The sequence below is a fragment of the Pleurodeles waltl genome, chromosome 1_1 (genome assembly GCF_031143425.1).
Source record: "Pleurodeles waltl isolate 20211129_DDA chromosome 1_1, aPleWal1.hap1.20221129, whole genome shotgun sequence".
In the NCBI taxonomy this organism is placed as follows: domain Eukaryota; kingdom Metazoa; phylum Chordata; class Amphibia; order Caudata; family Salamandridae; genus Pleurodeles; species Pleurodeles waltl.
The window spans coordinates 246,536,734-246,553,916 of NC_090436.1; the positions used below are offsets into that span (position 1 = coordinate 246,536,734).

Genomic DNA, 17,183 nt, shown 5'->3' on the forward strand with positions numbered 1-17,183 from the left:
GGCGGGTCCTTATCACACGGGACCAAGGACAAATCAGACACCTAGACTCCCATGTCACTCAACCTTGTGATATGGCTCCTGAAGTCATAGAGATTGGTTACCTGCTGTTACCTTCTGAGTGAATGGAGATTCTTAAGGAAGCTTGTGGGCCAACAACTATAGCTTGCTACACAGCAAAATGGAAACGTTTTCTTTTTTACTGCCAATCCAAAAACACTGACCCCATTGAAGCATCTGTCCAAGATATTGTTTGCTATTTGCTTCACTTGCAAAAATCTGACTTGGCTTACACTTCAATCCGTTACATCTTGCATTCATAGCTGCATATTTACCAAACCGACAACATACTTCTCTGTTCAGAATCCAGTTATCAAAGCCTCACTGAATGACCTAAGAGTAATTCCACCTCGACTACCCCCATTCCCATCCTGGATTCCTAATATAGTACTCAATAGGCTCATGAACCCTCTTTTTGAGCTACTTCATTCATGTTCTGTTCAGTTCCTCTCTTGGAAAGTTGCTTTTTTGGTCGCTGTTACATCACTCAGACATGTAAGTAAGCTCCAAGCATTAACTTCAGAAGAACCTTTCTTTCAAATACACAAAGACAAGGTGGTCCTCAGTACAAACCCAAGGTTTCTACCAAAAGTAGTCTTTCAATTCCACATTAATCAAACTATTGAGTTACTGGTTTTCTTTCTGCAGACTGACTCAGTGGTAGAAAGAGTACTCCACACTTTAGATGTCAAAAGGGCATTCATGTATTGCATTGATAGGACTAAAGAATTTAGGAAAACAAAACTTTTTGTAGCTATTTTAGTACTGCATAGAAGTAATGCAATCTTAAAAAATGGCATAGCTAGGTGGAGCGTTAGGTGCATGCAAACTTGTTATGCTAAAGGAAAAAGACAGCTGCCACTAACTCCTAGAGCACATTCCACTAGGAAGCAAGGTGCTATTATGGTGTTCTTGGAAAACATTCCTTTAGCTGACATTTGTAAAGCAGCTACTTGGTCTACACCGCATACCTTCACAAACCATTGCTATGTAGATGTACTAGCACATCAGCAAGCCAGTGTAGCGCAGGCTGTCCTAAGAACACTTTTCCAGACCTCTGCAACTCCCACAGGCTAGCCACTGCTTTTATGGAGGGACTGCTTTACAGACCATACAGAGCATGTGTATCAACAGCCACACATCCCGTTGAACAGAAAATGTTACTTACCCAGTAGACATTGGTTCACAGCATGTAGTGCTGTAGATTCACATGCTCCCTTCCTCCTCCCTGAACGCCTGTGGACGTTTGTTACCTTATAAATTTATACATATATATATATATATATGTTCGATGGCATATGTAGCTGCAGATACATATGCTGTGCACTGTTCCGGCCATCTAGTGTTGGGCTCGGAGTGTTACAAGTTGTTTTTCTCCGAAGAAGTCTTTTCGAGTCACGGACCAAGTAACTCCTCCCTTTCGGCTCCATTGCGCATGGGCGTCGACTCCATCTTAGATTGTTTTCTTTCCGCCATCGGGTTCGGACGTGTTCCTCTTCGCTCCGTAATTCGAATCGTATCTGTATTGTTTGCGTTCGGGACCGGTTTAGTATAAACACATTGGCACCGACAACAAGACCGCTTTGACGGCCCTTCGGGGCTTCCGCACTTAACCAAGGCCTGGTCGGCCCAACCACACCCGTCGTCGAAGACTCATGGACCGGACCCCCATCCGTTTCTGTCCGACGTGTCACGCCAAGTATCCTTATACAGACCAGCATCGGGTCTGTAGCCTGTGTTTATCGCCCGAACACAGAGAGGATACTTGTGAGGCCTGCAAAGCTTTTCGATCCAAGAAGACCCTAAGAGATCGACGCGCAAGACGTTTACAGATGCCGTCGAAGCCGACACAACACCTCGACGTCGAGGAAGAAGAAACGAGAATCTCCATTCAGGGTTCGGACTCGGATGACTCCGACGGGGATCGACCATAGACGGCGGCGCAAAAAGTGAGTACACCTGCCCCGTCCCAGACCCATGGTCAGATAAGGAAACAAAAGGCCTCGGGGACGCCACTGCCGGAAGGCCATGGCTCGACCCACAGAAAAGGCGGTGACCAATTACAATCATCGGCACGAAAAAAAAAGTATTGCCGAAGACTTCCGACTCGGGTCGAGAAACCGGCACCGAAAAGAGTAGACATCGAGTGGTCGAGTCGAGCAAACCCCGGAAATGCCTCTCGGAGCCAAGACCGACAGTTTCCATCGGGGTTTGGGTTCCAAAAAAAACGGCTTCGGAGCCGAAAAATAGTTCCTATACGGAAGAGCAGGGGCTCTCTCTACAGCTCAAGGATGGCACAGATTCGAGCAGGAACTGGATTTGGAAGAGCTTGACCAAACTCAACCAAGGCTACAAATCCAAAAAGACACAGGGAAAGTACAAACCATCCCTCCGCTCAAGTTCAAAAGAAAACTGGCTTTTCATGAGACTGAAATGCAACCAAAAGCCAAGGTGGTTAGAGAAAAGTCACCACCCCCACACACCTCACCCCACTTCAATCACCCCAACTGTCACCAGTGGGTACACCAATGGCACAGTCACCCACACATACTGGGATGACGCAGGACGATGCAAACCCCTGGGATCTATACGACCCACCAGTTTCGGATAACAGTCCGGAGTGTTATCCTTCAAAACCTTCACCTCCAGAGGATAGCACGTCCTACACGCAGGTACTGGCCAGAGCAGCAACATTTCACAATGTTACAATGCATTCAGAACCAGTAGAGGATGACTTTCTGTTTAACACTCTGGCATCCACCAATGCTTCGTACCAAAGCCTGCCAATGTTACCGGGCATGCTTAAACATGCACAACAGGTTTTCCAAGAACCAGTAAAAGGGAGAGCCATCATGCCAAGGGTCAAGAAAAGATATAAACCGCCCCCGTCAGACCCCGGGGTCCCTCAGGACTCAGTTGTAGTGGGGGCTGCAAGAAAGCAGGCAAATTCACAGTCATCAGGGGATGTGCCACCCTCTGAGAAGGAAAGCCGTAAGTTCGACGCAGCAGGGAAAAGAGTGTCATCGCAGGCGGCCAATCAGTGGCGTATTGCCAACTCACAAGCCCTCCTTGCCCGCTACGACAGAGCACATTGGGATGAGATGCAGGATATTATCCAACATCTACCAAAAGAGCATCAAAACCGTGCCCAACAAGTGGTGGAGGAGGGACAGGCCATCTCCAACAACCAGATCCGCTCTGCACTAGACTCTGCTGATACAGTGGCACGGACTGTCAATACAGCAGTCACCATTAGAAGGCACGCATGGCTGCGAAGTTCTGGTTTAAAACCAGAGATACAATAGGCGGTATTGAATATGCTGTTCAATCAACACCAGCTATTCGGGCCGGAGGTGGACACTGCAATAATAAAAATGAAAAAGGACACGGACGCGGCCAAAGTCATGGCGCGCTCTACTCCTCTCAATACAGGGGAACATTTAGGAAAACACATTTTAGGGGAGGGTTTAGACACCAACCCTCAGAACCATCCACCTCCCAAACAAAACCCACTTACCAGTCTCAGTACCACAGAGGGGGGTTTCGTGGTTCCTATAGAGGACAGTTCCCAAGAGGAAGAGGGAAATTTCAGCCTGCCAAGCAGACCCCTAGTAGCAAGCAGTGACTTCAATGTCACACTTCCCAAACACACATCACCAGTGGGGGGGAGATTAACAAAATACCACAACAATTGGGCACACATTACCACGGACACATGGGTGCTATCAATTATCCAACATGGTTACTGCCTAGAGTTCACAACATTCCCTCCAGATGTTCCCCCAAGAACGCACAAGATGTCAATACAACACCTAGACCTATTACAAATATAGGTCCAAGCACTACTAGCAAAACAAGCCATAGAACTAGTGCCTTATCACCAGAAAGGAACAGGGGTTTACTCCCTATTTTTCCTGATTCCAAAAAAAGACAAGACGTTAAGACCTATTCTAGATCTCAGAACGTTAAATCTCTTAATCAAATCAGATCATTTCCACATAGTAACACTACAGGACGTAGTTCCCTTACTAAAACAAGGGGAATACATGGCAACACTGGATCTAAAGGATGCGTATTTTCACATACCCATTCATCCATCTCACAGGAAATACCTCAGGTTCGTAATACAAGACAAACATTACCAATTCAAAGTGTTGCCCTTCGGGATAACAACAGCTCCCAGGGTATTTACAAAATGCCTAGCCGTAGTAGCAGCTCATATAAGGAGACATCACATGCACGTATTCCCGTATCTAGACGATTGGCTAATAAAAGCCAACACTCAACACCAATGTCAAATTTACACGCAATATGTAATAGATACTCTACACAAACTAGGGTTTTCTATAAATTACCAAAAGTCTCATTTACAACCATCCCAAATACAGCAATACTTGGGAGCCACACTCAACACACAAAAAGCAATTGCCACTCCAAGTCCACAAAGAGTTCAATCGTTTCAAAATATAAGATCAAGCATACAGCCAAACCAACAATACACAGTCAGGTTTGTAATGAAACTACTAGAAATGATGTCCTCATACATAGCTATTGTCCCAAACGCAAGACTACACATGCGGCCCTTACAACAGTACCTAGCGAAACAATGGACGCAGGCACAGGGTCAACTCCAAGATCTAGTGCTGGTGGACCTCCAAACACACTCTTTGCTTCAATGGTGGAACCCTGTAAATTTAAACAAAAATGGGGGCCTTTTTAAGACCCAGTGCCTCATGCCATTATCACAACAGACGCCTCCATGATTGGCTGGGAGCACACCTCAACAATCACAGTATACAAGGTCAGTGGGACAGTCAACAAAAACAACTTCACATAAATCTCTTAGAACTGCTAGCAGTCTTTCTAGCATTAAAAGCCTTTCAGCCCCTTCTAGTCCACAAACACATTCTTGTCAAAACAGACAATATGACAACAAGGTATTATCTAAACAAACAGGGGGGACACACTCGTCACAACTGTGTCTCCTAGCACAAAAAAATTGGCATTGGGCAATTCACAACAACATTCACCTGATAGCACAATATATACCAGGCATTCACAATCAGTTAGCTGACAATCTCAGTCGAGATCACCAACAAACTCACGAGTAGGAAATACATCCCCAGATTCTACAAGATTACTTCTACCGCTGGGGGACACCAAACATAGATTTGTTTGCAACAAAACAAAACGAAAAATGCCAAAACTTCGCATCCAGGTACCCACACCCTCAGTCCAAGGGCAATGGTCTATGGATCCGCTGGTCAGGGATATTTGCTTACGCTTTTCCCCCTCTCCCGCTCATTCCTTTTCTGGTCAACAAACTGAGTCAAAACAAACTCAAACTAATACTCATAGCACCAACGTGGGCTCGTCAACCGTGGTACACCACACTGTTGGACTTCTCGGTAGTACCGCACATCAAACTACCAAACAGACCAGATCTGTTAACACAACACAAACAACAGATCAGACACCCCAATCCATCATCGCTCAACCTAGCAATCTGGCTCCTGAAGTCTTATTATTTGGATATCTAAACCTTTCAAATTAGTGTATGGAGGTCATTAAACAAGCAAGGAAACCAACAACAAGGCATTGTTATGCTAATAAATGGAAAAGGTTTGTTTTTTACTGCCAGGCAAATCAAATCACGCCGCTAGAGGCCTCCATACAAAACATTGTGAGTTATTTACTACACTTACAAAAAGCAAATCTTGCTTTTTCTTCCATAAAAATCCATCTCACTGCAATATCTGCTTATCTGCAGATTAAACATACAAAGTCGCTTTTTAGAATCCCAGTTATTAAAGCCTTTATGGAAGGACTAAAAAGAATCATACCTCCAAGAACACCACCAGTACCTTCGTGGAATCTTAATATTGTACTTACACGACTCATGGGTCCACCATTTGAACCCATGCATTCTTGTCAAATCCAATTCTTGACTTGGAAAGTAGCCTTTCTAATAGCCATCACTTCACTACGAAGAGTTAGCGAAATACAGGCGTTTACTATCCAAGAACCCTTTATACAAATACACAAACATAAAGTGGTTCTCCGTACAAATCCACAATTTTTACCAAAAGTCATATCACCGTTTCACCTAAACCAAACAGTTGAACTCCCAGTCTTCTTTCCACAACCAGACTCAGTAGCAGAAAGGGCACTGCATACATTAGACATAAAAAGAGCGCTAATGTATTACATAGACAGAACAAAAGCATTTCGTAAAGCTAAACAATTGTTTGTAGCTTTCTAAAAACCCCATGCCGGTAACCCTATATCCAAGCAAGGCATAGCCAGATGGATAGTCAAATGTATTCAGACCTGTTACCTTAAAGCTGAAAGAGAATTACCCATTACACCAAGGGCACACTCCACTAGAAAGAAAGGTGCCACAATGGCTTTTCTAGGTAATATACCAATGACAGAGATTTGTAAGGCAGCCACTTGGTCTACACCCCATATATTTACTAAGCATTATTGTGTAGATGTGTTATCAACACAACAAGCCACAGTAGGACAGGCTGTATTAAGAACATTATTTCAAACAACTTCAACTCCTACAGGCTGATCACCGCTTTTGGGAGGAATACTGCTTTGTAGTCTATGCACAGCATATGTATCTGCAGCTACAGATGCCATTGAACGGAAAATGTCACTTACCCAGTGTACATCTGTTCGTGGCATATTGTGCTGCAGATTCACATGCGCCCTCCCACCTCCCCGGGAGCCTGTAGCCGTTTTAGTTGCATGTAAATTGTATATATGTAAATAAATATACCTTTACTACAAACTATGTACATACATACATACATATCTACTCCACTGCATGGGCATATTTAGTATCCTTATTTAACCAACTCCTACCTCACCCTATGCGGGGAAAACAATCTAATATGGAGTCGACGCCCATGCGCAATGGAGCTGAAAGGGAGGAGTCACTCGGTCCTGTGACTCGAAAAGACTTCTTCGCAGAAAAACAACTTGTAACACTCCTAGCCCAACACTAGATGGCAGGAATAGTGCACAGCATGTGAATCTGCAGCGCAATATGCCACAAACAGATGTACACTGGGTAAGTGACATTTTCCATATATATGTGTGTGTGTGTGTGTGTGTGTGTGTGTGTGTGTGTGTGTATATATATATATATATATATATATATATATATACACACACACACACACACATAATACTCTTGCATGGACATCACTTTCTCTTCTTCTGTACTCTCATTTACCCGCATGCGGGAAACAGTCTAACAAAAGACTCAATGCCCATGTGCAGTATCACCGAGAAGGAGGAGTCACTTGATCCTATGACTTGAAAATGCTTCTTGAAGAAAAGCAGCTTGTAGCACTCCTAACCAAACACTACATTCCAGAAGTATGCAGAGCATGTGAATCTACAGCACTACATGCCACAAACAGATGTCTACTGGGTAAGTAACATTTTCCTTATTTTATGCTCTGTCCCTCATTGCTGCTTAGTTGGCGATAGTTTACTGGTTCCATCATCTGTGACCCCTTCTCCCTGGTACCCTTTTGCAGAGGGAGGCCAACCAATCAGTGACCAATTAGAACTTAACTTCCAAAATTAGTATTTAGTATATTCCCACAAATCTATGAGTTGCACCTAACTAAAGATCTATGTGGCTGAGGTTTATGCCCTGGATTGGGAGGTACCTGGGCTCCTTAACGTATCCTGTTGCAATCCACTTCTCAGTCGAACACTTGCATGCTTTTCAGTCCCTTGTGTTGCTCTCAACAGTCGTTTGTAGAATGGGAAATATCCTCAGTGGCTTCCTGCACCTTCGTTGATTTGGCTGTCTTTTCCAGATTTCCAGCACGACCTGACCTTCTCTGGAAGGAACCATTGTCTATAATTAGAGTTTTTTAGTCCCCAGTTTCATGGTTCTTTGGCTTTAGACGTCACCTATGTTAGTCTTTCTAGGATGTAGATGTTTCTCTTCCCATGTGGGAAAACTATACATTTTTGAACCATAGGGAAGTCCAGGAAGACATGAAAATCCCCATCGTTTCAGATAGGCCTCCTGGCAGCCAATCTGAATGATTTAACCTATTGTGAATGGGTGTTTGGTGGCCCATCGGAATGGCTGAAATAGAGTTCTTTCAGCTATTCTGACCAATTGGAATATACTACCCAGGAACCGCTGAGTAGCACCCTATCCGCATGAGTTGATCATTGCAGGGAACCTTGCCTTGGAGTACAGTAATCACTATGAAGATATTGTTATCTGATCATACTGACCACATACTAAATGTACCCCTTGAATCTATCAATGAACGTCCCACCTTTCCACCATGAGAGGGCAAATAATTATGTAATCTGACAGTGCAGCTCTTGATTTCCCTGCCAATACACCTTTTGGCAGAGCTCTGCTTTTCAAGTATTCTGATCGAATACAATAACTTTCTCGTCTAGTTGTACTTTCCTGTAGACAGCCTGTTTGCAGACACGTGACTAGGGTCACGTTGTTTGGTGTACTATAAAGATATCCTCAGTCAGTCCTTCAGGTAACACTCTCTAGATCTCGGGCTGTCACCAAAGTCTCGACGTAGGAGCTGAGGGCCAGGAAGTCACATTTGCTCTGATTAGTGATACATCTCACGTGTTACCCTGTCCAGAAGAGCTGTGTTCTGTGATATCATAAAACCATCCAACATGGTACCCATCACAGGACTTTCTGAGTACAAGCAGGCTAGGTCCCAAACAGTCAAACAAGGGCATGGTGACACACTCTTGTGGACAGTGGAGGTTCTTACCCCCCCCCCCCCCCCCACCCCATAGACAGGGATAATATTTGCCATATTTAGAAAAATAGCCCTTCCACTCTAAATTGCAAAATCGTTGTTTTTTTCCGTCAGTGGAAAGTTCTCTGACATCTTCTGAGTGTAGACCTGGTAATGCACAACGTTTACAGATTTTATGTGCAAAGCACTTTATTTTGGTGACCCTCAGAAGAGTAACTTTTGCAGCCATAGGTGGGTTTATTAGTTAGGCATTCTGTCAAAATGAAAGGAAAACTGCATAAATACTATTCATTCCTGTTGTTCAAAGTAATAAATAATGTTCAAGACTATTTATTATATGTTTGTGTTAATTTAACTGCACAGCAAAAACACAATCTGGTAGTATGCTAAAGTTAGTTGCTATCAGACTAAGCCCAAAACAGGTCTTTTTTCATTTCCCATTTGTGTACTTTATATGCACAGATGGGAAATTCCCATTGACTCTCTTTTTAAATATATTTTTATTGGCATTTTGCTTATCCATACAGCGTTTGTAAAGTACGCGTTTAGGAATACCATATCGTGCGATGCCTATGCCAGAACATCCTGTTGGTTTGAAAGGTAGATATCGTGTAGCACAAATTAGCAGTGTACACGCGTATTCTAGGTAAAGCAAATGATTCAACATATAATACAGCGAAAGTCTAGGGTGTCAATGGTAACTAATGCATCGTTAACTACATCCCAGTATTGTAGTCTTGAAACTCCTGTAGAAGAGGAAACACGTTGACTCGTTATAGTCATGGTTGCATCAAGAACTTTCATAGTCCATTGGTGTCAGTTTCTTTGGAATTTGCATTGAATTGGGATGTATTTTTTCCAAAAGATGTCTACTTGAAAAGTCAGTAGTCCTATCTTTACCTCCTTAACATCCCTAATAGCACATGTCTGATAAAGCTGTAACTGAAATCGTACGAACGGAGCAAGCATACCCACATCCCACATTTCCAATGAAGAAAACTGAACCCCACTATCCGAAATTAGAGCCTGGGATAAATCTTTTTTTTAAAATACTTCAGTCAGGTTTAGGTGACCTAACAAATCTGACTTTGGTGCATTTAGTACTGTGATCAACTAAAACAATAAGTTCTTCCGCAAACATCATGTCCTTGAACTTTGAACTCCACTCCTCTGTCCAAATGCCAGGTGCAAATGCATCTTCATTTATCCTTCCTTGCTCACTGACATACCTGAATGCCCATATGAGAGACAATCTAGATGTTTTGCTTGGAAAAAACTAGCTGTGGCCAACGTTACCTCCTGAATAAAATGCCTGGCAAAAGATTGCATTTTTCCATCAGAACTCTTTCCATTGGGTCACTCTGTTTCCTACACACTTCATTGCACTTACCAAAACTGGATTCTTGCTTAGCACCTCCCTCTACTGTGTCTCAGTGACACTGCATTCACTGCCAATAACCACAGTAGGGACTAGATACTCAAATTACCTTGTTCTAACACAACCTCTTTGCACTGCAGTTGCAGTCTAAAAAAAACAGTCGGCCCTTTTGTTTTTAATATGTCCATGGATCCCCAAACATTTATTTTGTATTTTCAATAAACATGCTTGCACCTTCTTCTTGATAACTGTGTACTGATCTTCTTGTTCCTTTGAGTATAGCATGCAAATGCAATGTTAGATTCCCCCCTGCTTGAAATGAGACAGTCCCCCAAGCCACAGAGGCTGGCATTGATCATACAGAACATAACATAGTTGTAATAACGTTTTCCGAAATGTTTCCTCTTTATACTGTCAAAGGCTAACGTTTGTTCACCTCCCACACACATTTATACCCTTTTTTTAAAGAGTCTTGTCAAAGATTTAGACAAGGTTGCAAAATTGGGCACTAATTTGGCATTAGATTTGCATACTTTAGGGAAAGATAGACTTTGATGCCAGTCTTTAGCCACAGGTGCCTTTTCAATGGCCAAAGTACCCCAAGTGTGGACTTGACCCCTTTCCCTGAATCACATGCCCGATATCTTCAACTTACACTTTACATAATTCACACATCCAGCTAAAGTCACTTCCATTTTTATTTAGGGCACACGCAATTTCATGCAAACTCTAGGTTGTGTTCTGCAGAATCCTTTCTGAAAATCGAAACATTGTCTTGAAACATCACTTAATCCCTAAAACATTTGGTACCTGACACACTGACAATACAGCCACTGCTGATTGTAACCTGAACTGCCTAGTTTTAAATCGAAAAACGTATTCCGGGGTGACAAAATTGGTGAAATGCAGCTACTTCTCGCCTAAGATCTGTTGGTGATATGCTGATCTTATTCCAAGCTTCAGAAAATATTTGCTTGTGCCCAGGATAGCCAACAAATCCTCTTTCTTGGTAATGATTGTCCATCCATCCATGTGATGAAGGTTGTCAAATCCACACACATTTCAAACTACTTAATCATTCTTTTCTGGCTATCGCAACAGGAGAAAACCACAATTAACTTGCCTTGGGCTTAATAATCCCCTTGCTAGCCATAGTTGGTAACTCTCTATATAGGCTAAATAGTATACTTTGCATTGTGTGCTTTCCTTGGTGAGCGAGCTGCTTCTCCTTAATTGCGTGCTCAAAACCTTTTAACTCCCAAACACATCTTTGAAGGACTCTGTTCAGCCGTGATAACTTCCACTTTCATCGTAGTATAAGACAATACACTTCCATTAATACCCATGTTCCTTTTCTAAATGCTTACATCACCATCTTCACAAAAATGTAATGCTATATCATTGATGGAAACAATCTGAATTTTCATGCCAGGCATTAAAACCAATCCCTCATGAACAAAACGCAGATTGTCTTAGCACCTCTTTCCTATGTAAACTTTACTATGAACTTCTATTCCTTTATATTCAATGCAATTATTAAAATATCCAGTTGGGTCTGTTTTTAGTCCAGCATATGAAGCAGGCGTGACATCTGATCTTTGTAGCACTGTGTCACTGAATAAACATTCAACAATCACAGCAATTCTAATGATGCAAGCGCCAGAATTAATGATTAAACTCTGAACTTTTCCACCAACCTTGATGCCTTTAACAGGATCCCTCCACTTTTCCTCATCACCCTTTAGTGTATTCACAGTCAGGTCCAAATACCCACACTTTATTGTGACTCTCTCGTTTAGTACCAGTGCAACATTAGGTTTCTTGTTGTTTCTACAGACCTTGGCGAAAGTGTTTGACCACCCTAAAGATACCACATTTTTTCGAGGGCGTGATAGAACTTACAGAAAAGATGTATGTTTCATTAAAGCACATCTGTTGCATCCACTACAGTTAACTTCATTTGTTCCAATCCCAGCTCGATTATTGTTTGCTTTAGCAGAACACACAATGTAGTCCATTTCATCTTTAGCTTTTTCAACGCTTTAACATCTTCTAGTGATATCTCAACACTATTAAGTTCTCAAATGCTTCATCTAATGTGAGGTTCTTGCAAGTATGTAATGTATATTAAATCGTGTTATTATAGAACCTACCAACTAGCGAATCTCTTATTAACTGATAGGTGATTTACTCCAATTTACATTTAGCCACCCGGACTCTCAGATTTGCTCCTTGTGGGTTCACTCATTCACTGACCAGTTCCATAGCGAAGAATTTGTGATGTTTGACAATGATACTCTTCTGGGCACCAGAATGCTTCTCTGAACGTCCACAGCCTATTTGTACTGAGTATACTCTTGGGCAGCAGTAGGTACACCTCGAGGAAGATGTTAAACAATCTGCACTTCTGTTCCTAGACAATGTTAATTTATGCATTTCTTCATTTCAGAACGAAAATGAAAAGTAATTTGTACACAAAGCTGTGTTAAAGGCTCTAAAACCTTTCATCCACGTTTGAGTGGGCCTCCTGGTGCGTGCAACAAGGAAGCTGGTGGAGGCTGCATAATAGAATTAACTAACCCCTGTACAGTTTTCATCGTAAGGGATAATTGGAGTTAAAAAATATGGTACGATTTTCTCTTAAAGATAATACTTTCTGCCATCTTGTAACTCGGTATGGTAGATAAAGAGCAAGGGTTCACACAACAATATGCATCATGCTCTAGAGCATTCACAGGGATAATCTCCTCGGAGTCTGAGGAATGCACTGCTTTCAACCACATGATTCCTTGCCGCGAATGGCAACTGGACCAGCTTGAGATTGAATGTTGCTGTAGCCAGCAGCATCTTCTGTCACTGATGATATAACGGAAGATCATATGACAACACATCATGGTTGGTAAGTTGGCTGCTTATTTGTTGACAGCCGCATTTACAGCCATAGCTTGTCGCTATTTCATTGTCGTTAAGATGGTTGCCAGATGCAGTGCATCACATTTGGAAATATGGTTCCTGGATGGAATGTTGCCAAACACCTTCCAACCTGCCAGCCATAACCACTCCCCTTAGGTTCCGAGATGGCAGTAGAGATGTGCTTGGTAGCTTGATTTAAGGGTTGAATAACCAATGGAAGGATAGCTTACATGAATCTTCAGGGAACCAGTACAAAGTGGAGATCCGCCCCATGATGAAAATGCTCGGATAGCAGCTGACGGCATGTACTCGGTGACAAAGTTTTGTGACTTCTGCTGTGGGCCTCAGTTTCATAATCAAAGTTAAGATAGGCATCTATACACTTGTTGCATTCCTAATAAAGAAACGATATTTAAAAACAAGAGAGCAAGATGACAATCGGTTAATTGGAACATTGTTCAAAACACCCTATTTATTTGCAGATAGTTTTGCTGCTTTATTGAGAGGTTTCTGCTGGTGCTAAGTGATGGGGATGTGGTCAATGCCCTCATATTTGGTCTCCTAAGAGCTTTTTTTCAATTACGCAGATGATTTCTGGAATACAGTTTTTGCTCGTCTGAACTTGATTACAAGCTTTGACATTAAGGGGTTCATTACGACTCTGGCGGCCGGCGGTGAGTTGGCGGTAACACCGACAACAGGCTGGCGGTGTTCCGCCAGCAATTATGACCGTGACGCAAAAGCCACGGCCATACCGCCGGCCCCTCCACTTTACCTCCAGGTTTCCGCCTGGCGGTCATAATCCCCAGGGCAGCGTTGCAAGCAGCGTGTATGTGCGTTTTTCTGTGTGTTTGTGTGAGCATATGTAAAAAAAATCATAGTGAACTCCTACAGACATCTCAGCATACCTGACTGAAAAGACCTGTACCCAACATTCAGAAAATACATTTAATGGGAGATGTAACACCCCAAACGCCCCCCTGCAGCTACACCCCTGTGTTTATAGTGGAACGAACATAATGTAATAATATGAACAGTCTCTTCCAAAAGTGTATTCCTTAACATGTGAAAGCGTTTCACCTTAGTACATCAGATTATATCACTGCCTAGGCAGACATTTGTTAAAAGTGATAGTTTTAAAACATGAATTTAGAAACATTTATAGCTTGCCCCCAACGTCAGTGCATTAGTGAACTAAGAGGAAAGTCAGTAGTCAAATAAACCCTAAATGTGACCTAGGTTCTTTTTATAGATGGAGCAACATTAAGGTCTATAAAATTGAACATGATAGGTACTTGTACAGCACACATCCAGTGCACATCCTGAACTCTAATATTTAAAGTGCTCTCATTCATATGTGATAGAAAGAAAATGGAGGTTGTGTGAAGTAAAATATTTGCCTAGGATCACACAATTTGGACAAGCAGAGAAGCCAATATTGATTGGAGGTTATCTGGTTTCGCATTTTGAAGCTTAGCCATCAGATATATAGCTCTGTCTCTCCACTGTTTTGTGTCAAAAGTCTGTTTAGTCTTTTATTCATGGCAGAAAACTTGACACAGCCGTAGTAGACCTGACTTTAGACCCCAGTTCTAACTAAAACGTAAAGAACGCATTTGTTTGGGGGTTGTCACACCCCTAACACTCCCTCTGAAGCTATGCCCTTGCTAATTACCCCTCTTTTTGCTGTACGCATGCATGGGACCTATATATTTAATGCTATCTATAATTATAATAATTTGTGTGCCTGTCTCTTGCACTTCCTTCATCACCCTTTTTGGTGCTGCGCCCGAAGTCAAGATAAGAGTACCTCTCTGGTCACTGATGCACAGCACCAAATTCTTCCCTCATGGGTTCATAGCATATAAAATAATCGTAGTGTGCCAGCTATCCGAAAATGCATTTAGGTTCTCCCCAAAGGGGTATGAAGTGCCACACACATACTACAGTATCATTGCGACATCTGTAGTAAAGGCGCATCATCACCGCAGCTCTGCTTTTCGTGGTGATTCCATTCCACTCGCAATTTTTGAACATTGCTCTGTTATGTTAAGGATTTTTCTGACACAGCTCGAGGGGTATTCTCTGATGTATATACACTTGCAAGGAAATCATTTTCTACAAAATTGCATCCCAGTCAAGGAAATGTGCAGGTTATCCAACAATGAATTTGGCCCAAATTAAATTTAAGAAAAGATTTGTCGCATTGTGTGTTTTCTGTGCACAAGAAACGTAATCAGTGTTTTATTAGGTTCTGTTTTTGCTGTATTTTACAGAAAGGAAAGAGACAGAGCCCGAACAGGTCTAGATGCTTCAGTTAATAAAATGTTTATTCCTGAAAGCGGTACAACAGAGAATCGGCTTTCAGTCCAGTACAGTATAATCCCACAAGTTCAGGAGGTCTGCAGGGTAGTCGATGGATTCATTTATGTGGTAAATGCGGAAGCCCATAAAAGTAAGTGATCTTTTTAATTTTATGTTAAATCCTTGGGCATGTGTTGTTACAATTTATTTTGGCCTTGTTGATCTTCTGGTCATGAATACTGGATGTTACTGAAGAAATGTGTTTTGAAAGTCCTTTATTTTTATTGAAAACATGTTTTTTATTTTTCTGAACATTCAGCGTAAGGCAAGCACATAGCAGCATAAGTAGCCCATTTACATAAATGAAACACTCCAGTTAGTACATCATAATTCTGCACAGCTTGACTTGGTAATGTATACACAAGTTGAATACACAGTGAATAAGTATTCCCTACTCTGAGATGTTTGATGAAATCAAGTTCAACACTGTTTGTAAGTCACCACCTTCTACCATCAGACTTATTCAAAAGCATTATTACCTCACATCATACATTTAAAGGTCTGTTAAGCAAAAAAACAAAACATATTTATACACTACCACTATATGTTTTGCCCTAGCTGAAAGGCTTGTTCTGATAAGTGTTTTCTGTTCATAGAGCCTTTTTATATGGTGGTGTATACTGTATAAACATATTATTAATCTGGAATGACTTTGATCGCTTTACTTTTCCACTTGGACCAAAATTTTTGCGATATTAGATATTTTCTCCATCACCACATGCACATAGTCCAGAAACCAGCAACCTTCATCCTGTGCACCAGCATAAGAAACATGGACATATAAACTTCATTTTGGCACCTGAAAAGCTGTCCTGAGTGTTTGGGTCATCCCTTTCATTTTCTGAAACATAATACAATTTTTAGAGCTATGAAAGCCTCTTTATCGCAGTTTCATTTCTCAAATGCTTGAGGTATCACGTGCAAGCAACACTTAGGGTCTGATTACGACCTTGGCGGATGTAGTATCCCACCTGCCGTTTTACAAGTTCCATAGGATATAATGGAACTTGTAATATGGTGGACGGGATATCCATCACGTTTGTGACGAAGTTTCCCATCCGCCAAAGTCGTAATCAGGCCCTTCTTGTTATTATACAGGGAATGTGATCAGATTGGTAATATTTGGATTATGTTTTGTAATGTGGCCAAGATATGACGTTGCACATTTGACTGGAAGAAAGTGGTTCACCCAGGACATTGCGTGTAAGGAAGTGCCTCCAGAAGAGGGTCTCGCAAATCTATTGTTGTTTTATCTGCCCACACCTCATTTATTTACTACCTGATCCCTACAGTTTACTTCTGCTTTTTTTGTTTCTTTTCAGAACACAATCGCCAGGAAGAAATTGCCCATATTACGGCAATGGTTGACCCAATTTTTGGGTCTCCAAATAGACCTTTTTTGGTGTTGTCTTGCATCAGTGAAGCAGGAGTGAGACGGATCCCCTGCATTTACATAGCACATGAGCTGCGCCTCAATCTCTTGAATCGGCCGTGGATGGTATGATACTGTTCAGTTTCTCTTCTTCCAGGTCATTAGCCAGTTCTTCTTATATCTGCCAATGCCTCTGTTTGGTTACATTTGAGGAAAGACTGGTGGACAAACTGCTGAGTGAGGGGAATAGAGAAGGGACGATAAATAATGATAGTATCTGAATGCAAGTCAGTATGATAGCTCAGCAAGGGTATTCTTA

General features: G+C 42.0%; 1 protein-coding gene across 2 annotated transcripts in view; it reads left to right on the plus strand.

The window, feature by feature from the left end:
• FBXO4 (F-box protein 4) overlaps positions 1-17,183 on the plus strand; it is a 97,698-nt gene that overhangs the window by 79,229 nt on the left and 1,286 nt on the right. For both annotated transcript variants that reach the window (XM_069221461.1, XM_069221468.1), the window contains exons 5-6: positions 15,405-15,583; positions 16,815-16,990. In XM_069221461.1, coding sequence (XP_069077562.1) covers positions 15,405-15,583; positions 16,815-16,990 — 355 coding nt within the window. The remainder of the gene's footprint in view (positions 1-15,404; positions 15,584-16,814; positions 16,991-17,183) is intronic.